This window comes from Emys orbicularis, chromosome 6 (genome assembly GCF_028017835.1).
Source record: "Emys orbicularis isolate rEmyOrb1 chromosome 6, rEmyOrb1.hap1, whole genome shotgun sequence".
NCBI classification, from domain to species: Eukaryota; Metazoa; Chordata; order Testudines; family Emydidae; genus Emys; species Emys orbicularis.
The window spans coordinates 108195981-108218316 of NC_088688.1; the positions used below are offsets into that span (position 1 = coordinate 108195981).

Below are 22336 nucleotides of genomic sequence, written 5' to 3' on the forward strand. Positions count from 1 at the left end.
ACCATATAAAATAAAATATAGTATTATGAGCTGTGTTACCAGCTGTATTTAGAAGGGTCTTAATCTGATTATCGACAGAGTTGGCTGTATTTGCTTCTTTTGGAGTTGACAGTGTAGGTATGATTCTGGTATACACCTGTTTTACACTAGTGTAATTCCTGATTTACATTGATGTGAATTAGATTAGAATCAGGAACAGAGTATATAAATGATAAAGTACAGTATAAAACAGCTGCCACTGTACTAGTATATGCATATTAGAAGTCTTATGAAATTGTAGTGATTGTACATGCATATAGTACATGATTTTTAAGCCTCACTATCTGTCATATTAGTTATTATCTCACATTAAAAGATAGCAGCTTACAAACCTTTTTAATAATACAAGCTAATTTGGAAATATGGGAACAAAGTAAAGGGTCTAAAACCCCAGAAGTTTGTATTATTAAAATATTTCTGTACCTTTAAAAAAAATTCTGTACCTTTTAAAACCCACCAAGCCTATTTAAACAAGCTATAGGTGGAGGGAAATTAATTTGTCCCTAAAATATGGCAGTAAGTGAAGATTCCCATTTTTGTAGCATTTATTCACCCAGGAAAACAAACAAACAAAAAAGTCTCAGGGATTTGTTGACGGCATGGGATAAAGCAGCATTTTCCCACTATCTAATATCAGTGGTCATGGCCATTAGCAAATCTCTGCTCTGAAGTATTTGCAAAAACTCAGAGCCAAGTTTGGCTTTCAGATACACCTGTGCAACCTTTATTCAGTTTTGGATTACATAGGTGTAATTGCATGTGGAATTTGGCCCACTGTGTATAGAAGATTTTGTATAAAACAGAGAAACAGAAAAATATTAAGCAAAGTACCAGCAAGGATTTAGCCACACATGTGCAAGTGTTTGGGGCTTATGTGGTCTGAAGATCGCAGATAGCCTGATTAAATTGCCTTTGTTATTAGGTGGACTCAAGTGAGGCAGATCTAGCGGATGAATCCACCTTTGAATCACAGTATACTTCAGACAATGATGACACCTTCCAGGCTTCTGTGTTAGCTCTGCACGGCAGTAGCTGTAGTGATGGTCTGAACTATAGCCTCTCTCTTCCATCATCAACTCCCAAGGTAAAAAGAAAATATAATTGTATTGATGGCAGACCTTGATTATAAGTATAAAAAACTCAATATTTATGTCTAGCTGCTGTATTAAATATAGAGGCATTATGTTGCCACAGTTCCATCTGCTCACAGGTTCGTTATCAGATTAAAGTGCAATTTCATTTAGGTAATGTTGATTGGATACCTTTCAGACTTGTATGTCAGAGAGAGAAGGAGATAGAAGGTTCAAAGCTTTGATTGTATTTTGTATCACCAGAAAGTTAACCTATTGGGAGACAATTTGTACCATCAAATTTGTGCTGAGTAGTCTGCTACAAAAATGTAAATTGTTATTAAATTTCAGAGCATATTAAAGACTGGCTACATAAATGGCTGTACACAGAAAAATTGCATTCTACTACAGGTACAATAGTTTAGGCATGAAAGCAAAAGTAAGTCTCCTTTTCAGCATATCTTTATCATGGTATTGTTAGAATTATATTAATTTACTATGTTCCTGAGACAATGATGCTGTAATTAATTGCTGATTGAGATTCCATTAGCAGTTAAACTCAATCAGCAAAGAACAAGTTCCTAAGAAATATAAACATGATTTTTTATTTTTGTGCCATTCACATACCCATATTGAATTGCTTTTGTATATTGATGGTGCCTTTTTTGTTTCTCTCAGTCATTGCTTTTTCTTGTTTTCTTGGCAAACTATTAATTTTTTTTAGCCAGGACTTTTCCAGTGTGTTTCTTCAAGTATTCAAGGTAGACCCGTCATCATCTTTGCAGGCGACACCATGTAGTTTTCTTGGATGGTTTGCAGTGTGTAATCTTGAATAGAGCAGCTGCTGCATCTTCCTCCACACCTGAGACTCAGTGGCTGGCTTTATCTCTTCTGGAATGTGTTCAGCCTTTACTATCCATGGGACTGAAAGCCGAGTTCATCTCCTAATGGAATCTCCTAATCCACAACAGAGTGTACCTTTGCTCTGCCAATGGGACAGATTGCATTGTTTAACTTAGTAATTGTTACTTAAAGGGATTATGCACTATGCATGCTGAGAAACATACATTTTACAGGACAAAGGCTGGTCTTACAGAATACACGGTGCTGGGGCTCCCTGAAGTCTTCATTTTTTTCAGCATTTTTTAAAGTCCGTTTTTGTTGGAGCTTTTAAAATTTAGAGGTCTGATTCTCCACTGCCTGGCTCCTTGTGCAGATATTTACATCAGTGCACAGTGGGTGTAAAATGTTAATGTTCTATTCTTGTAGCCCTTTCAACTCTCTGCAAAAGTGTAAACAACTACACATGGTGAAAGGCAGTGGAGAAGCTAGTGTTAACAAGGAGACCTGTGAAACAAGTGGCTGATGCAGTACAACCCAAAGAAGCGTATGCTATAGGCATTATGAGAAACAGTGAAACTGGGTGTGTCTAGCCATTTGGAAAGTGCATCTCATATGATAGGTCACTGGAATACAAGCTTTTGAGTGCTTTATTGTTTTCAAAATAAGTGAAGAAAAATGTTTTAAATCAAAATAATCTGATGCATTTTCCTCAAATAAATAAAATATAAGTAGCAAAGTTTAAAGCATTGACCATTCTTACAGAGTAACAAAAAATGTGGGGAGTGGAACCAGTTTAATTCATTTGTAGCTGCATATGCACTAAAATATAGAACCTAAAGTTTTTCAGGCAGCAGAAATAGCATCATCAGGAGAATAAACATGAACAGACCATGTGTGATGTAGCTTTCCCATCCTTGTACCATGAAATGGGCCATATCTGTACCATGAATTGAAGTCAATGACAGTCTAAAAGAAGTTGCTTCTTTCTTCCTGAAGACCATGTGAATTCTCAGTTTGTGTGTTAAGACTTACAGCATTCTCTTGCAGTTGTTATAGATTATATATATAACTGGAAGAGAATATAATATAAATATAATATAAAAAGGAGAATACCTGCACTGAAATATGGTAGCTACACTCAACCACCTAGCCAATGCCCACCCATATGTCCATGCATGGCTGTGCTTTTCAGTGTACTAGTATTCAATGCAGTAGATACACAGAAGGGAGAAAAAGATAGATATGCACAAATAAACTATATCAGAAGACAATCTTCACTCAATAGTCATCAAAACAGGCCCACATTTGAGTATTCCATCTAAGTTACATTTGAAGAGATAAAAGCCTAAATCCTTCTAATCACCATGGTGCAATAAAAATAAAATCACCTCCTACCATTTACAGAACACAACACAGGAACCCTAATCTATTTAGTCATCATCTGCATGCTTGAAAGACGGCTGCCATTTCCACCTTTAACACTATATTTACTCTTAGAGGGATTGATCCAGCTCCCATTGAAATCAATGAAAAAAACCTTTCACTGACATCAATGAGAACTGATGCCTTCACATCTGCTGTACTGCTTGTGCATTTGCTCACACATGATGATGGGACTAGGAGCAAGCAGAACATCTAAAAAGCCAGTGAAAATAAATGTTAATGCCTTCTGATGTAAAATGTCACAAAACACTACTGCTTGCTGTGCACTTTGAGTTCTAAAGGTGTGCCTTATAGAAAATGAGTGATATTTGAAAGAGGAATAAGGGATATTGTGAGAGCAGTGTGGGAGAATTAATGGAGGGGAGAGTTCTTGTAACTGTAATGAAGAAGGAAAGAGATGGAATAAGAGAAATTGCGCACTATTTCTGATGTTGAAGGAAAATGCTTTAATGTCTTTGATACATAGTTTAACAGTAGGGAGTAGCCTGCATTTTCAAAAATGACTAGGGATTTGCATGCCAGTTTGCAACTCTAAAGGGCCTGATTTTCAGGAACTGCTAAAACCCGGCCCTTTAAGGTGTCATAAACTGTGCATCCAAAAATCAAGACATCCAAAACCACCAGTCAAGTTTAAAAATTTAGCCATTGTAAGGAGTGTTATGGTAGTGCTACCCTTATTTCAGCACTGCTGCTGGCGGTGGCGCCACCTTCAGAGCTGGGCAGCTGGAGAACGGCAGCTGCTGGCCAGGAGCCCAGATCTGCAGACAGAGCCGCTGCACTCGGCTGAGTCCTCAAGGGTTAACAAGTTGTTAATGTAGCCTCACACTACAAGGCAGCATGAATGGAGGGAGGGAAGACAGCATGGCAGAGAGAGACAAACACACACCTTGTGTGTGAGAGAGATGTGCATTGCCCCTTTAAGTACGCTGACCTCACTCTTAAGTAAATTGCCTTTTTAAATAGATCAGCATGTTGAGACAGCAGCTGCTGCCAGCAAGCTCCCTGAGCCCTGTCGTCCCCCCTGCCCTGCTCTGTGTATGGTGTAAAGGAGCAAGGGGGAGGGGGACACCTTCTCCCCCACACCACCCCCCGCACAGCAAGCAGGAGGCTCCCGGGAGCAGCTTCAAGGCAGAGGACAGGAGCAGCATGTTGGCAGTGGCGGGAGGGACAGCTGAACTGCTGGCAATTGATAGCCTGCTGGGCGGCTGCCACACAGGGAACTTAGAGGAGCAGGGAGCTGATGTGGGGGCTGCTGGTCCACCCTGGTCCCAGCCCCCATCAGGTAGCTCCAATGGCTGCTCTTTCTGCAAGCAGTGGACAAAGCATGCGGCTGCCAAACAACGTTATAAGCGAGCATTGCACAGCTTTAAACAAGCATGTTCCTTAATAGATCAGCAACGTAACAACGAAACAACGTTAACCGGGATGACTTTAAGTGAGGAGTTACTGTACCTAAAATAATCTTGCAACCCCCTAAAATAACCTTGCAACCCTGCTGCAACTGCCTTTTGGGTCAGGACCCCCAATTTGAGAAACGATGGTCTCCCCCGTAAAATCTGTATAGTATAGGGTAAAAGAACACAAAAGACCAGATTTCACCTGGGGAGACCAGATTTCACAGTCCGTGATGCGTTTTTTATGACTGTTAATTTGGTAGGCCCTAACTATGTAAGATCATTAATTTTTTTTCTCACTATTCCTGATTCTGTTTAACAGGGTGCTGGTGAAGATTCCTCAAGTGCGTCAATTGATTTCCGACCATCCAACAAGAATCTATACAACATAGATCTAATCCAGGGAGGGGGAGAGAACCAATCCTTAGAGGACACGAGCATGGTACCTGCTGGTGGTGTTTCCAAAAAGGATCCTATGCCTTCAGATATTTCTGAGAAACTCGCTGAATATGAAAATATAGCTGCTTGGATGGAACCTCAGACGTCAGCCGAAGTTGCACAAAATACAAACTCTGCTATCACAGTGCACCCTGACCTTACTGGAAAAGTAAAGATCCTGTTGTATGGCTTTTATACAGAGAATATATATTTACATGCCATGGTCATTGTTAAAAATCAACATTTGCTCACAGCTACTTCCTGGCAAACATAAAGTTATTTCTGGGAGTCAACTATGGTATCTCATAGCTGGATTGTGACTTTAGGCACAAGCCAGAGTAAGGACTACCAACCTAGGAGTAGCCCCGTCAGGTGGTGTGGCCCAGAGACCCATTCCTGCAGGGCCGTTCCTACCCATATGCAAAGTACGCAGCTGCGTAGGGCACCAGGAAATTTGGGGCACCAAATTTCCTGGTGCCCTACGCAGCTGCGTGCTGCTCCAGCCCCTGCCCCGCCTCTTCCCCATGGCCTCACCCCTGCTCTGCCCCAGACCCGCCCCACTCCGCCCCTTCCTGCTCCACCCCAGCCCCCCCACACTCCCCTGAGGCCTGCAGCAGGGCCTTCCCTGCACTCACTGGCGGCGGGAAGTGAAGTGACCCGGCCCCAGCTGCCGGTGAGTGCGTGCTGGCGGTTCCTCCCTGCCCCCCAAGCCCACTCCCTCCCCCCACGGAGGCATGCGGGCCCCCCACCTCTCCCCTCCGGGGGGGCTGCATAGCGCCCCAGAATAGCTAGGGATGGCCCTGTATCCCTGAGTCACAGTTCTTTCTCTGTGTCCTCCTTGCTCTGGGGGAATGGAGGAGCTAGTAAAGGAATTGATTGCTGGCCTGTAACAGCAATAAATCACTACCACAGAGGCTGGGCAAATAGGGGAACTGGAGCCAAGGCTCTGTGTGATTTTAATTAAAAAAAAAAAAAAAAAAAAGGATAAATTGCAATTTCTTATTAAATTAGCTGTTATCAGACATGCCAAACTCACGAAAAAACACAGAAATTGGGCTTGTTTTTGGCTTAATTGGCTTGTTAGCTGCTTGTTGGCTAGTTTTTGGCTTGTTGCTTGTTATTGCTTGTTGCTTCTTTTTTTTTTTTTTTTTATCGGTTCTCGGCAAGCAGGGGCAAGGGGGGGGGAGAGAGTTGGGTGCACAGTGGGTCCACCACAGTCCCAGACTGCACTCTGGGGGGGATCTAGTCACATAGAGTGTTGGGATTCTTAGGGATTGGCTTGTTTTGGCCTTGTTTTGAAATGGGATTCGCTTGATTTTTGGCTTATTGTAAAAGTCGGGGTGCTTATTTACTGCATGAAAGTTGGCAACTGTGGTTGTTATTCTTAAAGCTTGGCTTTTTGTCAAATATTTGTGATTTTTACATCCTATGAAGTTCAGTCATATTTTGAACTTGCTGTTTTGAATTGAAATGTTGTTTTTCTTTGTATTAGGATCCAGTGTATTTAATGGACAAGAGCTACCTGACATCTACTACTGAGGGAAGTTCCACAATCCAAAATACACCCGAAAACATGCATGAGAAGACTATCACTATTGCAAAAGGCAATTCAAGTCTAGGTAGAGTATCTGATCATTGGTCTGATTGCTCTTTCTCGGCTAATATTTCCCTATCTGTATGGTCTGTTGTCTTCACAGTTTTCAGCCTACTCCAGTTACTGCTAAAGATCTTCACTGTAGTATGGTAGGTGTACACTTCCCTTTATACTCTGTCCTCAGTTCATTGTGAGTTGTGAAAGCTGACGTTACCTCATCAGTCAGTCAAACTCCAATAATAAAATAAAAATCAACAATCAAAAAAAGTGAAGTGCTTGATAGTCCAACCAAATATATTTCCTTCTAATAAATCAAAAAATGGAGGAACTTCTACAATGAAATGTTTTGTCAAAAAATCTAATACTTTTAATATTTTTTTCTTAGTTACCATCATTTATATTAACTGATTTAGATGGAATAAAATAAAGCTAAGGTCATGACTGAAACTTGAGGAAAATGAGACTAAGCAGTTTGTATAATCGCCTATCAGGGTTGAGGCATTCTGCACTGGAGCATGAAAAGGACTTTGGTTAAAGGACTCTGGGCCAGATTTTCAAGGGTATTTAGGCACCTAAGCATAGAGATATGTATCTAGCGGGATTTTCAACAGGGCCTAAGCAGGTTGAGCACCTAACTCCTATTGATTTCATGTGACTTCTGTTTTCATCTTTAGGTGCCTAAATACGTTTGAAAAAGTTGCCTTTTGTCTCTCTAATGGATAATACTTTGAGTTCAAAGACTCAATAATTGTTAGGTGGTATTCCAGACTTTAAGGTCTTATGTTTATCTGGGATGTGTAACTTCCTGGGCCTAAGGACTGCACCCACAGTATGACAAGACAGTATGGAGTGCTCAGGCCCTGTTGTCAAGTTGAAACACTTTGGGCTAGATGTACGCTGCCCTTCAGAGGCCCTGCAGTGGGGAATGGACAGTAATCGCTCCCTGCTCCATTTGGTATGTCCTGTATAAGGGCCATCTCAGCCCTGGCACCTGGCTATGCAGGGACTACAACCAACATGGCCATTCCCTGGAAACAACTCAGCAGAAAAGAGGTGGAATTCCATCCCCCTCCTCCCCCCGCCCCAGGCATTGGCCAACAAAGCTGGCTGGCTGCATGGAGAGGGATGTAGGCTGACCCCCTTAAAGGTTGTGGTAAATTATTCCCTTTACAGTGCATCTAGTCCAGGGGTGGGCAAACTTTCTGGCTCGAGGGCCACATTGGCATTGCGAACTATATGGAGGGCCGGGTAGGGAAGGCTGTGCCTCCCTAAACAGCCTGGCCCCCGCCCCCTATCCGCCCCATCCCACTTCCCACCCCCTGACTGCCCCCCTCAGAACCCGCGACCTATCCAACCCCGCCTGCTCCTCGTCCCCTGACCGCCCCCTCCCGGGACCCCCGCCCCTAACCGCCCCCCCGGGACCCCACCCTCTATCCACCCCCCCCCCCGCTCCCTGTCCCCTGACTGCCCTCCTGACCCCTATCCACATCCCCGCCCCCTGACAGGCCCCCCGGGACTCCCACGCCTATCCAACTTCCCCGTCCCCTGACTGCCCTGACCCCTATCCACACCAATGCCCTAACTGCCCCCCGGGACCACACCCCCTATCCAACCCCCCTGCTCCCTGTCCCCTGACTGCCCCAACCCCTATCCACACCCCCGCTCCCTGACAGCCCCTCTCCCCCGGGACTCCCACACCTATCCAACCCTCCCTGTCCCCTGACCTCCCCCCACCCCCAACTTCTGCCCCATCCAACCGCCCCCTGTCCCCTGACTGTCCTCTGGGACCCCCTACCCCTTATCCAACCCCCACCCCCTTATCATGATGCTAAGAGCAGCAGGAGCTCACAGCCCCACTGCCTGGCCAGAGCCAGCCACACCGCCCACGCTGCCCAGCAGGAGCAGTGGGCCAGAGCGCTGGCGGCACAGTGCGCTGTGGCTGCCAGGTGACAGTGGGGGGCGGGAGGGGCGGGCAGAACGGTCCCACAGGCCATAGTTTGCCCACCTCTGATCTAGTCAATCGCAGGAGGCACTGCGCCACTCTGAGACAGAATGGCTTATGGTGTTCCCCATGGGGCAGTGCAGCTCTGGACTGCCCCCAAAGTAGGGCACAATGTAGCCCTGTGTAGTCATTTCCTTCTAGTTAGCTAAATAGCTAACAGTCATGTATTGATGATTGAAGTATGTAGGGGGAGCCCTGGCCTGCCATCTTTCTGCTGAGTTGTTCCCAGGAGAGGAACAACTCTAGACAGCTGCCCCGGTGCCGCTTCAAATGCAGATGGTATGATTCTCGATATCCCTTACCCAAGATGTGCAAAGATGAGTGGGGAGCTATTACTCTCCCTGCTCCCCACCATATAACTGGAGGGCACAATGTAGTCCAAAGTCCAGCCTTTGCCAAGAATAACTAAGCACTCCATACTGTCCACATGTACTGTAGGTGCAGTGAGTAGGGTCAGTAAGTTGCATGTCAGTGAAACATAAACATAAGAACACCCAATTATATATTTATATGTAGTCCAAAGTTAAATTGCAAAAAGCTGGAATTACTTAGTAGTAGTATGTATGATATAATGTGAAAATAAAAGAATCTAGCTTTTGGCCGTCCCCTCCCCCTTCCCCTTGCAATCCCTTCTTGTTCTGGACCCCTGTGCTGCTGGGGCCTGGCCAACGTTTTGCACACATGGCTGCACTGCTTTTAACTTTCACTTTTAGTAAAGGAGCTAAATCAAGGGCTGTATAATAGTGTTGAAAGCTGCAGCTGTGTCAATTATTTCAGTTGAGAACTGGCATTTTGTTTCTTTAAATGGCATCGGTTCATGGCTTCAAACTCAGACACAACACTGTTAGCTTGCAGTTTAATTTAAAAAATGATGTTGGGAGAACTGAACGTGTCAGATATAATGAAAGGTAAGGTGTCATTACTCTGGTAATATATTATTGAAAGCTGTTGATGCACCAGCAGTGGCATTTAATTTGTTTTCTTTGCTTGTACTTCTGAAGTCGTGGATGTGACATCCAACATGCAAGTAAAGTTTAATATTGATGTGATCTCATAGGTAATGGGCCAAATTTGTCGTTGGTGTGATTGTGTTGATTACAGTGGAGCTGTGCCCATTTACCCAAGGGAGGAACTGGGTTCATATTCTAGAGACATATTTTGGTTGGCACCCTGGAAATGGGTAATGCCCACAGAAAGGAGCACACACATGCTGCCTGTGTTCTGGCTGAGTGCAACTCAACATAGAACTACAGGTGCATTCTGTTTCTACTAAGAATAACCCGTGCAAGTGGATCTCCCCAGAGATTATTGCTGGATGAGGGAGTGTATGAGAATAAACATATGGATGATGCCCCCAGATCACAGCCTATGCTGGCCATCTGTCATGTGTGCAGCATTTGCTTTGGACATAACTAACCTAGGAGGCAGAATAAAGGCAGCTGACTTCTGTCATGTACTCCCACTACTAGCCATGGGGTAGAAGAATTTATGAAAATCTAAAGCATCCTTTCCTCTGGGTGATTTAGATTAAAATACATATGTACATGTTCATTGAGACAATCAGAGAACCTGCCCAGAGCTCAAATTACCTGCCAAAGGTGAGTCCTCTACCCCAAATAACCTTGTGTCCTTCCATCTGTTTCATTATTAAATGCCCTGAAAAAGAGATGGGCTTTGCAGTGTGCCTGGGAGGTTAATAAATCTGGGCCCTGGCATGCCAAAGCAAGGAAGAACGTTCCAGAGTTCAGGGCAGTGCCCTGCTAGCAGCAGCCCCCTGCTTCAACTCAGGAGGCTCCAGCTCAGTAGCCTCCACTGATCTCAACTGCAAATGGGGAGAGAGAGGCGGTTTCATGTAATCAGGAGCCACTAATAAGAGCTTTATAGTTTCTGGCATGAGTCCATGCATAGGACAAGCCGGTATTTGGCCTATTGTTACTTGTTTCTTTAAATCATTATAACATTTCCCCCTCTCAAAATGCGTTTCTCACTTTTTATTTGTGAGTGCGAAAGAACCTTTATGGTGGTGCCTATAGGTGCCCAGTTTTGTTTACCTCACCGTTTATGCCTGTTTTCAAAAGCCCTAGGGCTGTAAGCAGGCTGAATATAACCTTCATGAGTGTTCCAAGGTCTTGATGTGCTGGGCAAAATTTTCAGATTTTGGGTGCTGGCTCCTATATCTACATTTAGGCCCCCCGGTTTGCTTTGCAGAAGCAATGAGTTCCTTTAGTTCCCACTAAAGCCGGTGGGAGCTGGGGGTAGTCAGAACTCTAAAAATCAGGTCCTTTTTATTTAGGAGGCTAAATATGGATTTAAGAGCCTAACTTTAGGTACTTATGTTTGAAATAATTTGGTGTTAACTGGCACACTTTGTGGCAGTCTTACTAGAGAGGACAAAGACAGAATTGGTTAAGAAGATAGTATTAACCTCCCATCCCTAGAGGTTCATTGGCAGTGCTGAGTAGAAAGATTGACCTGCTGTCCTACAGGTACGTTTCTTTTGCCTATTCTGTGGATTATTAGAGAAAGATGGCTCTAGAGAATGATAGTCAGGTACTTTTCATGAGCACTAAATGTCCTCAAAAATAAAAAATAGAAAAACTCATATTTAAAAAATATTTGAACACACAATCATACTTGAAATCCTTCAGTGAGTATGAGTCAGAATCAAACAAAATAGTGAGCAGCATCTGTCTTTCCTACTTCCTGTAGTGAAAGGAAGATGGAAACAAGGATTGACTGTAATTGTTGGCTTATAAGGTACTGCTGTGACCTAGCTAAAGTGTATATAACTGACATATAATCTCTCTCTCAACAGTACACACTCTAACCTAAATCATAAGGCACTACTTGATCCAGTGCCCATTGAAATCAATGGGAAGATGCCCATGAACTTCAGTGGACATTGGATCAGGCATTCTGTACGCACCAAGAATTTGCTGCTTAGTGTTAGGTGTATTGATTTTCTGTTCCTATTTATTGATCCTGACTTTGTTTCAAACCTCAGGGGGGGTTTTTTTTTTGGTTTTTTTTTTTTTAAATCCTTCTCTAATATAATTAAAATAAATAAAATTACCTTTTAACATGGTGTTATAAAAAATCTAAGACTGATCGATCTGATCATGTTTAGAAGCAATTTATATCTCTCCCACTCTAGCTTTTTTTTATTTTTCTTTCTCTCTATTTTAAATACCACTACAATCACATTTTTCGTTTGGTAAGAAACTTCAAAAATGAATGTCTTTGTGTAGGGGCTGTGACTGCTGTTCCTGCCCACAGGCTGGAATAGCATCTTTGGGCCTGTAGAGTGCATTGAATCCTGTTCAGCAGACCCAGATGTAGGGGGTGGAATTCACATCTCCTGCATCTGCATGCTCTGTTAGTGCTCAGTGCAGGTGGAATGTATTTCACCTTATACACTATGTTCCTTATTTATATATACAATAATCTGCTCCATGCCTGTCTTATAACAGGGATGACAGTAAGTTCCAATAAAGACGGCTCGGGAATGATAGTCCGCAGCATCATCCATGGCGGTTCCATAAGTCGTGATGGACGAATCGGTGTGGGGGATTGTATTCTGTCCATTAATGAAGAGACAACCACTAATTTAACCAATGCGCAGGCCCGGGCTATGCTGAGGAGACATTCACTCATTGGACCTGATATAAAGTAGGTAAAGCTAGGGTAAGAGTTGTGGTGGGAAGGGACTAGCAGTCAAGAAATATAGTGCAAGTCAATATTCTAAACAAGACAGGTTTTGGGGGAGTTTTTTCCTCCTGAAAATTAAAGTCATCATTAAATTGGGGCTTTATATGATTGAAAGTTGAAATCATTTGTGAAAGGTTTTGTGTGTTTCCTTTGCCACTATCATCATTGCTCTGCCTGTCTTTATTCAAGAACAAGGTAATCAAAACCTTTTAAAAGAGCAACTTTCTCAAATCAGGCTCATTCAAGTCCCAACATTTCTATTTCTATCAAGAAAATAATAAGACTTTAGTTGGGGATTTGTGATTCTGAAATGTGAATTGTTCTTGCCATGGCATAAGTGATTTTGTTTGCAGAATATCTTTATAATGAGCTCATCTTTGCTGGTTGCCTAACAGAAAGTATGACACATGATATTAATGCAGAAAAAGAACATTGAAAGGATAATTTTCAGTACATCTATGACAAATGGCAGTTTTCTGTTGGTACGTAAAAAGGAGCTACTATTGTAATAATAGCACACCAAAGAATGGACTTTTTAGAATTTGCATGATTTAATACAGGGCTTGAAAAATCCACTTGCATGTGGCGAGTAAGTGGTGTGTGTCCCCCCCCCCCCCGTATATTTTGTCAATTCCTTCAAACTCTAAGCTTTCATTTAAAATGAAATTGTGTGTGTAGCTCTTATGGTTGTGGAGAGAACCCTCCAAACATGAACCATCTGTAAAGGGATTCAGTGATGTCTTCCTGAGTCTGCAGAGACCAGGCTCCAGAACCTGTGCTGCTGCTGCTCAGAGCTTTGCCAAGCTGATCAGTCTTGTTAGTTTTCTGAACCCCGGTGAAATTGACAAGCATCAGATCAGTTTCATTTCCATTCCTGTGTGGGGTGGAGGGGAAGAAAAGGCATTATCTGTACTACAAAAGTACACTGTTGAAGTGAATTGATTTAAAACTCAGTCTAGCAAAATCAGTGCAAACCCCTAATATTGACACTTAAAACCATTTTAATCTTTGCTTATATTGAATAAACATAAATTGGTAATTTGCTGACATAAGCTAAATCAATGCAAGCAAGGGTTAAATCATTGTTAAATTGATTTGGTGTGCTTCTCTAGTACAGACAAATCCTCAGAGGGTATGTCTATGCAGCCCATGGCACCCAGCCTCCCAGACTAGTTGTCTGACTCTGGCTTACAGGGCTCATTCTACTATGCTGCAAATAGCTTGTGTAGACAATGCTTTGAAGTTGTGGCTCGTCCTCTGAAGCCCACCGCCCTCCCGAGACTTCAGAGCCTGAGCCACAACATCTACACCTCTATTTTTAGCATGGCTGTGCAGTCCCCACGAGCCCATGTCTGTCAACCTGTGCATTTCCTTTGCTATCATCAGCATTGCTCTGCCTGTCTTTACTCGAGAACCAGGTAATCAAAACCTTTTGAAGAGCAGCTGGGAGGCTCATGGCCATAGGTTGTGTAGACAAGCATAGCAGCCCCAGTAGCATTAATTGGAGATATTCATGGGGGCGGGAGAAGGGAGGGAGATTTAAGAGTTTTGAGAGAATGAGAAGGTTAGAGTAGAAGAGCCTCCCCCAACTCCACCCCCCCACACACACACACTCCAGTCACAATCAGAAGGAGAGGGGAAGGGTAGAGCAGTGTAGCCCTCCCACCCACCCTTGCATCAGAAAGATGAGATCAAAGATAGACTGCTTCTTTCCACAGCAACCAAAGAGAACTGGGAGCATCACTAGCATTTGATAAGAAAGATGGACCCAAGCATGGTCAAGGAGAGCACCCTGCTGGGAACCCAAGCACACCCCTCTTTCCCAGCATGATGCTGGAGAAGAGAACATCTGGGTGTTGTCCTTGAACAGTGCAGGCTGCCCATTTTTGTATGAATCTTTGGCTAGTACATTTAATCCAGTGATTGTTAGGTGTCTAAATAAAATTTAGGGGTAAATGGGTCTGTGAGCGGGTGTGAGAGTAGAGGAGAGGGAAAGATTGATTGGATTAGAAAAGAGAAATTGACATAAAGATTTTGAGGGGAGAAGTGGAAAGGGGGAAAAGAACAGAACATATCTGAGGGGGTAGAGAACACGTATGAAAAGAGGGAGAGAGAGAAGGAAAAGAGGAAACAGTTACTTAAGGCAATGCAGGAAAATACGCATCAGGAACTGTGGTAAGAAAGAAAATATGGTGTAAAGGGAGAAAGGGAAATGAAGATATAAATAAGGCAAAAGATATGGAAATACAATTTAAAAAGTAGTGAGCAAAAGGTTGACAATTAAAAAAATAAAATAAATAAAATTAATGGAGATCTCCTAGAGCTGGAAGGGACCTTGAAAGGTCATCGAGTCCAGCCCCCTGCCTTCACTAGCAGGACCAAGTACTGATTTTGCCCCACATCCCTAAGTGGCCCCCTCAAGGATTAAACTCACAACCCTGGGTTTAGCTGGCCAATGCTCAAACCACTGAGCTATCCCCCCCTTAAAGCACATAACAGTTGTATTGCTTTAAATTGCAAAGGGCATGGCTTGGGGCAGCTGTGGCTTTGGGTGCAGCTATACCAGGATTTTTTACCCTGGTTATTTCTTTGCAGTGTGGGAGGAGCGGACTTCAACTTGTAGAAGTACCATTGATACAGGTTTTTGAAAATTTATTTGGTAGGCTTTTAACTGGTAAATGTAGATGTTAAATGAAAATTTGATGTTGTAGTCAGGGTGGTTGTAATTCTATCAGAGATTTGATGGATGTAGCAGTGTTCAGAAAATCTCAAAGAAATAGGGCATTTGTCATTATAATTCTGAATATGTCAAGTTTTCATTTGACATCTACAGTTACCAGTTAAAAGTCTGCTTAATAAAACTTCACAAGTTGAAGCCTGCTCCCTCCACTGCAAAGAAATAACAAAATAAAAGGCCAAACCCTGCTGTGACTTCACTGGGAGTCTTGTAGGAGCAAGGACTGCGACATTTGGCTCAAATGACTCTCTGTTTTTGCTCTTGCTCTCGTTACCCTCTTTTGTCAGTACAGCATCATTTCTCATTCATTTTACACTGTCAAGAGCACTGTAAAGTGCCAGAAAAACACTGAATTACAGTATCACAAAAATAGACCTGGATTTTTCTGCAAATGCCCAAACTGGAGAGCTCTGATTATGCAGAACTATAGTGATTTCTGATTGCTGAACAGGGCGCATAGCCTAGCCCATATCAGTCTGGAGGCCAGTGAAAGTATTCTGCACTGCCATGCAGGAGACCCTAGTGGTTCAATGCCCAGTCTTTCAGGCTAACGGGTTAACAGTCTTGTGGGAGGCAGCATGCTTCGCCTGTGGGGAGAAGAATCAAATCATTCCCATCACAGTCTTGATTAACTTACAGCATATAGGCAGGGGGCTGCACCGTAGGGCCTAAAATGTGAAGTTGTTGAGGCACTTTCCTGTACCAGGTGACCTCAATGTGGAGTTGGGTGGGGCTTAAATAAAACTATTTCAGTTACAAAGTTGCATAGCATATTTTATGGGGAATATGATTTGTTGAAAAACCACCCAAAACATTTGTACTGTACACCTATTGCAGACCTCAACTTTGTTTTATTTTTATGCAAGGATATTTGAGCTTCAGGAGTTCAAGACCAGGCAGTTTGAATTCCAGGTTTCATTATTTTTTTGTGGAAAACCAGATGTGTGGCCTTGCCAGAATGCATTCTGTTTCACTTCTCACTCCACCTTGCCAGAGGCTCTTATATTTCTGTAATAATAGCCAGGGTTTTTTGCTCAGCAGCAGCTGCTAGTAACATCTGCCAGATAATTACTGAGCTGAATCAAAATTCACCTGCCTTAACCTAAAGTGTGTGGATGAATTCCTGATCAAGGAATAAAAGATTGATTGCAGTTCCATTTTTCCATGCTTGTTAATAATCACTGCTATAGACACCAATAAAGAGCAGATGCTTTCCGGGGGAGGTGTAGATGGAATGTTGGTGGAAGGGGTAAAAATAAATAAATAATAAATAAATAGAAGCTCACACTTTTAACTACATATGTATGCAACTCACATTCAGCATGAGACACTGACATTTGTTAACACCATTGTAAAAAGATGCTGCATCGTATGCTTCACATTCTAGATCTTCTCCAGCACCTGCTGATGATCAGGCCCCCTTTTATGTGTGAGTATCGGTGATTCAAAAGCTCATTATGGCTCTATGTTGCAACTTGTCTGTGAATCATTTCATGCTTTTATAACATCCAAAATGTCAGGGATGTATCCAGATATAGGTACAGTAAATATATATATGGCTTTTAAGCATGCAGATTGGAGCATACTTCCTCAGACTGTATTAAAAACACTGGTTTCTGAAAAATTGCTGATTTTTATTTTGCTTTATTTCAGTCGTATTATCCATGTAGAATGTATCCAAATAGCTTGTGTGTAAGGGGACAATCATTGGAATTGATACACATCAGATACATATGTGGATGTACTGATATCTGGATTAATCTCAGTGTCATATTTTCTTTGGCACTAATGTTTTATTTTCTCCACATGTAACAAAAAGGTTTGGTATAGTTATAAAGTAAACTGTATGTTGACTACAGTAACTTGTCCTTCATCACTCAGTTTGTTTCCTCTGTTAGTGTTTAAAGGTTTTTATGTGGCTGTTTGACCAAGCATGCAATGAATGTTCCTTTTGTACTGCATGCGGAGTTGTGTTTACGAAATGTTTTCATATCTACACCATTTGGTGTATCCATTGTCACTGCTTTCTTTGCAAAGTGCATGTTAATTTTTTTTTTTTTTTTTTTTTTTGCATCTCATCAGAAAGGAAATAGCAACATTTTCAATATAAAACTGACTGTTATAAAGGAGAGGAAGTTATTAAACTTTGACATTTTAACCTCTTACAGATCAGAAATACAATGCATCTATAATTCGCTCATTTACCCTTTTTTCTCTGATTTGTATGTCCTCTCTATTTCCCCACTCCCCTCCCCCACCCCCCCAGCAGTTTGTTTCACTTCTCCATCCTTCTTCCTGACCACATTTTGGAGTAAGTTTTAAAGCTGGTGTCAGTTTCTCCTATGGACGAGCCTTTTCAGTGTTGGAGTAGAACATTGTTACCATTATTTCTGTCTCTCAGCACTAAGAACCACAGTGGCACAGTACCTGGGAACCCTCACAGTCCTGGGCCCCTGGTCACCGATGATTTGATCGTGCAAGGTACTGAGCAATTCCAGCTCTCACTGGAGATGGCAGTCAACATCTTTCAGAGACTAGCAAAGAAAGCAGCCCCAATAAAAGAGGGCTTTTAACAGAGCTTTGCTTTGTTAGGACATTGAACTATATGCTCTCATGCAGAGCCTCACTCCCTACAATTTTGGTTATTCCACTAGATCTAATTCTATAATTTCATTTGAGTAACATGGTGTAAATATAGGGAGAGGGGGGAGGATTCTAAATGGTACTTACTTTACAGTGGAACCTAGCTAATCGCAGGAATGACTGGGGAACTGATTACAGATGGCTGAATTTTGGAAAGTGTTGATTTGCTAATCGCATTAACTTCCCCGCGCAGAATGTAACTTTTCATCTATGACAATTATAACTTAGTTTTTTATTCATGCTGATACTTTCTGGTGTACTCGCAAATATTCTGTAGCATATTTTGTAAAATAACTGAAGCCTTTATAATCGGCTACATAAAAAACAAATTCACAAATGGACACCTCTATCAAATCTTAGCTGAGAAATGAGAAGAGAGAGGCAGGTTTTGTGTGCAAATGATAGGGTGTGTGGATTAGGGCAGTTTAAATTAGCAAGGTTGTACTGTATTTATTTAAGTGCATTCAAATTACGTGTTTGCGTTGGTATGTTTACTGTAGACAGAGGATTGGTAAAACTTGAGCTGTTGGGCCCAATTCTTCCTTCAGACACATAAGAATAGCCCCCACTGATTTATATCAGTAGGATTTGTTTGTGCCTATCTCAGGGCAAAATTTGGACCATATTGTTTATATAAAACATTATAATGGAATTAATTAGGAAGTCTGGCTTGCCATGTTCACATTTGCAAACATAATGGTGAAGATAAGAGACTTGTGAGACTTCTATGGATGTGATCCCTTGAAACAATATATTGTTGTTTTTTTTGTTTTCTTTTTAATCTGGTCTTTTAGGTCTTGATTCTTGGGTATGGGTGAGCTCTTGGTAGAAGACTCCAGGGGAGACAAAGGTGGCTTTACATCACCATGGCAATCTTGTGATCCTGGGGGTCAGATCACCTCTCAACACAATTTAGAGCAGCCTCAGAGTGGGGCTCTAACTAACACACTAGCAGAGACTGTTTATGGTCCTGAATTCTTTATAGCAGATACCTTTTTAAAATATTTTATTATTGTTTGCTATTTATGTCTGCATTTATATTAAGGTGAAATTTGATTAATTTGAGTGAAGGGTGGAAATAACTAGATCAATAGATGCTTTTCTCTTGTTTAAATGACATTTTAATGTTTTCATGGCTTTTATAATGGCAGGAATTCTTATGAGCTAGCCTGCAAAAGTAGTGGTTGTGTTGCTGTGTCAGAGCAGCTCTAACTCTTTGTTCCCATTTATGACACTCACAGCTGGAGAGATGAGATTGTGTGACAAGGGAGGTTATTTTAAAATGTGGAGAAACAAAGGGAACTTTGCAAAGTAGTTTTATGAAAAGTTTGATTTGGTCTTTTTTTCCATTTCAGAACGTAGGTCTGATAATATAAATGTGTTGTACTATTGTATGTCCACTAGTGATGTCCAAGAATCCTAGAAATCTGTTTGCTATGGAAAAACATGGAATTTGTGAGAATCTTTAGTTTTTACATTTTGTGAAAAAAGAAAAACATATACGGTAGAACCCCATTTATCTGAGCCTCCATATTTGTCTCTCTGTATTAACTATGCTACCAGCTGCCTGGGGCTGACAGCAGCTCGGGCGGCCAGCACCCACTGCGTCAGCACTGGGCGGCTGGTGATTCAGTTAATATGGAGAGCCGGATAATGGAGGCTCCAATAAACAGGGTTCTATTGTGTATCAATAAAACATTGTGTTCAACTGATACCTGTATATATTGTGACTAGGGAAATGAAAGTTCAGCATTTCATTTTAATCGTGGAAAAATGACGATTTTTATGTTGTTTATTATCGGAGAATTTTGCGTTTTTTTTTTTAATCACATAAAACTAGTGATGTCCTACTCTTGAGGAAATGCAAGTAGAAAGGTGTGGCATTTCTCTGAATGTTTTGTATTGGCATTTTGTGTTTCAGAACTGAAAAGCACTCAGTAATTGGCACTAGTGTTTGAATGGGGGCATTTCCATGATGGACCAGGCACAAAAAGCTATAGGCCTTAGGAAATAAAACCAAACAACGTGGAGGGTGGGAAAACCTGGAATTTCAGCCAAAGGGAAACGATTTTATTGGAGAGGATTGTGTAGAAGAAGCATTATTTCTCCCTCCCTCAGTGGAAGCCCCTTGTGCATTTTTGAGACACTTTGATTGTGTGGTGGGGACTGGTGCATGCCTTGTCAGGGACAGTGGAAGGGGCTTTTCTTTGCCATCAATTTTATACCCCAAAGCTGTAGGTTGACAGCATTGTTTTATGTAAGTTCCTTCTACGTGCTCTTCCCTTTGCTCCCTTATCATGTGCAGTTGAAAACCAATGGGAGCACAAGATAAGGGATACTTTTGTGGAGTAGTGAAAAGGAACTGGGCTTCTATGCAAATACCCCAGCCCCGTACAGATACACTGAGTGTTGCAGGATTTCCTTCCTCATGGATCTTGGGATCTCTCTGCATTTGCCAGGCTTTGTCTCCATGCCCATTCTGTGGGGGAATAAATAGCCTTGCCTTTCCCATAACCAGATGATTGGCAGGGCAGACCTCAGTTTGAAACTAGTAAGTTTTCTTCCAGTATAGGACAAGATCTGGACCAAAAGATTTTTGTTTTCTGGAACTTTTAAGAGTTTTGGGGGGGGGGAAATGGTGGAAAAACCCACTATTTTTTCCCCACTAAACAGTAGGAACAAGAGACTGTGATTCCCCTTATTATCTAGGTTTTTGTCATATTCTTTGGAACTGTTCTCAAATACCCAGCTGCAGAGAATGTTCTATCAGCATCATTCTCCTGTTTGACTATATTGGAATGATCCATTCTTTTAATTGGTAAGAATGCTGAAGGGCTTTTTGGACTCTCCCCCCCCCCCACCCCCCCATGAAGACGCCATTGTCATTAGCATTGGCTGTAAAACAAGGAACCAATATCATTTTCCTGCACTCCCTTCCCCTCTACTGTTTTGCTGCTGATGTGTTATTCAGGCTCCTTCCTCTGTGTATGCATCACCCTCATAGCTGTCATTCCATCTACCTGCTATTCTTTTTCTGTTTGTTAGAGTGTTTTCACAGGAACTGTGGAGAACAAAATCAAATTCCAAATCTTGATGGAAATCATAAAAGCTACTGTAAAATGTGTGCAAGCATTTTCCTGCTAGCATTTGGGATAGTAGCGCTGCTGCACACCAGTCATGTTCTTCAGCATGTTGATGCCGAGGGCTTTTTGTTGTAAACCAGTCCTTCAGCAGGACAATCTTTGCCACAAGTGAACTGTACAACTTCCAGTATTAGAAATGAAAAATGGTGTGATCAGCACCAGATAGCTTGGTGAAGTGGACAGGAGCTAACATGACTACAGATGCATAGTAATGTGACTGCTTAATTAGGGATATGGTTTGCATAGTTGCAAATCATCCTTCCTTGTACCTGGGCTATCCGTTTCACATCAATTGATACTTGAGATGGTCTGAAAAGGCGATCATTCAGCCTTTCCTTAAGTTACCTGAGGCATGACCCATGACTTCTGTTTTGCTTTTGTGTGTTTTGTTTTGTGTTTTATTGCAGGATTACATATGTGCCAGCAGAACATTTGGAAGAGTACAAAGCCAGTTTGGGACAACAACCAGAGGACACAATACCACCCAATCTCTTTTCTGCACATACTGTAAGGTGAATCAATATGTTCTCTTATTATCCGACTGTAAGGGCTTTTTGCTTTAATTCTTCCCATGCATGGACATCAGTATTGCAGACTTTTGCTCATAGAGAATTTTTTTATGGGAAGGCAAAATATCAAGATTTTTTCTTTATCATTATGGTAAAGCACTGGCAAGTAGATTTTTGTGCCTGGCTAGCAGTTTTCCATTACATTTTTGAAAGGCTAATATATATGTGTCTGAAAAGAGGTGAGTATACACCATTTAAAATCCTATTCTAATTAAGTTCATCCCTTTCTAGGCCTCTCACTGAATAAGAAGATGGTGTATATGTAAATACTGGTTGGGAATACTCTTCATTAATTAAATAGTTTTTTAAAGCAACAGTATACTGAAAAAATACTGATATTTCAACATTATCAGATTTTAGAGACAATGGGAATATTCTGTGAAATCAAGCAGTTATAGAGGATGGTGGGGGGGGGGTTAAGAAAAAAATTCAAATATGATGTCTTATCAGCTGTACTTTTCCAAAATTTGAAAATGGCATTTCTGTTCCATCTAGAATGTATGTTGCCACAATTAGCTGTGAATTTCCAGTCGCAGAATGAACTGTTCTCAGCATTCTCCTAGGCGTCAGGAAATCGTTAGAATTATTGGCCAGGATTTTCAAAAGTGACTAACAATATTGCGTACTTCCATTTCAGCTTGAGACACTTTGAAGAAACCTGATTTTCAGAGAGAGAGAGAGAGGGTGCAGATCACCTTCAGAGTGTTTCAAGT

General features: G+C 41.9%; 1 protein-coding gene across 1 annotated transcript in view; it reads left to right on the forward strand.

Annotated features, from left to right (window-relative positions):
- MPDZ (multiple PDZ domain crumbs cell polarity complex component) overlaps positions 1 to 22336 on the forward strand; it is a 123903-nt gene that overhangs the window by 58568 nt on the left and 42999 nt on the right. The window contains exons 19-23 of the mRNA XM_065405917.1: positions 962 to 1123; positions 5112 to 5396; positions 6720 to 6846; positions 12294 to 12492; positions 21462 to 21566. Of these exons, the coding sequence (XP_065261989.1) occupies positions 962 to 1123; positions 5112 to 5396; positions 6720 to 6846; positions 12294 to 12492; positions 21462 to 21566 (878 nt within the window). The remainder of the gene's footprint in view (positions 1 to 961; positions 1124 to 5111; positions 5397 to 6719; positions 6847 to 12293; positions 12493 to 21461; positions 21567 to 22336) is intronic.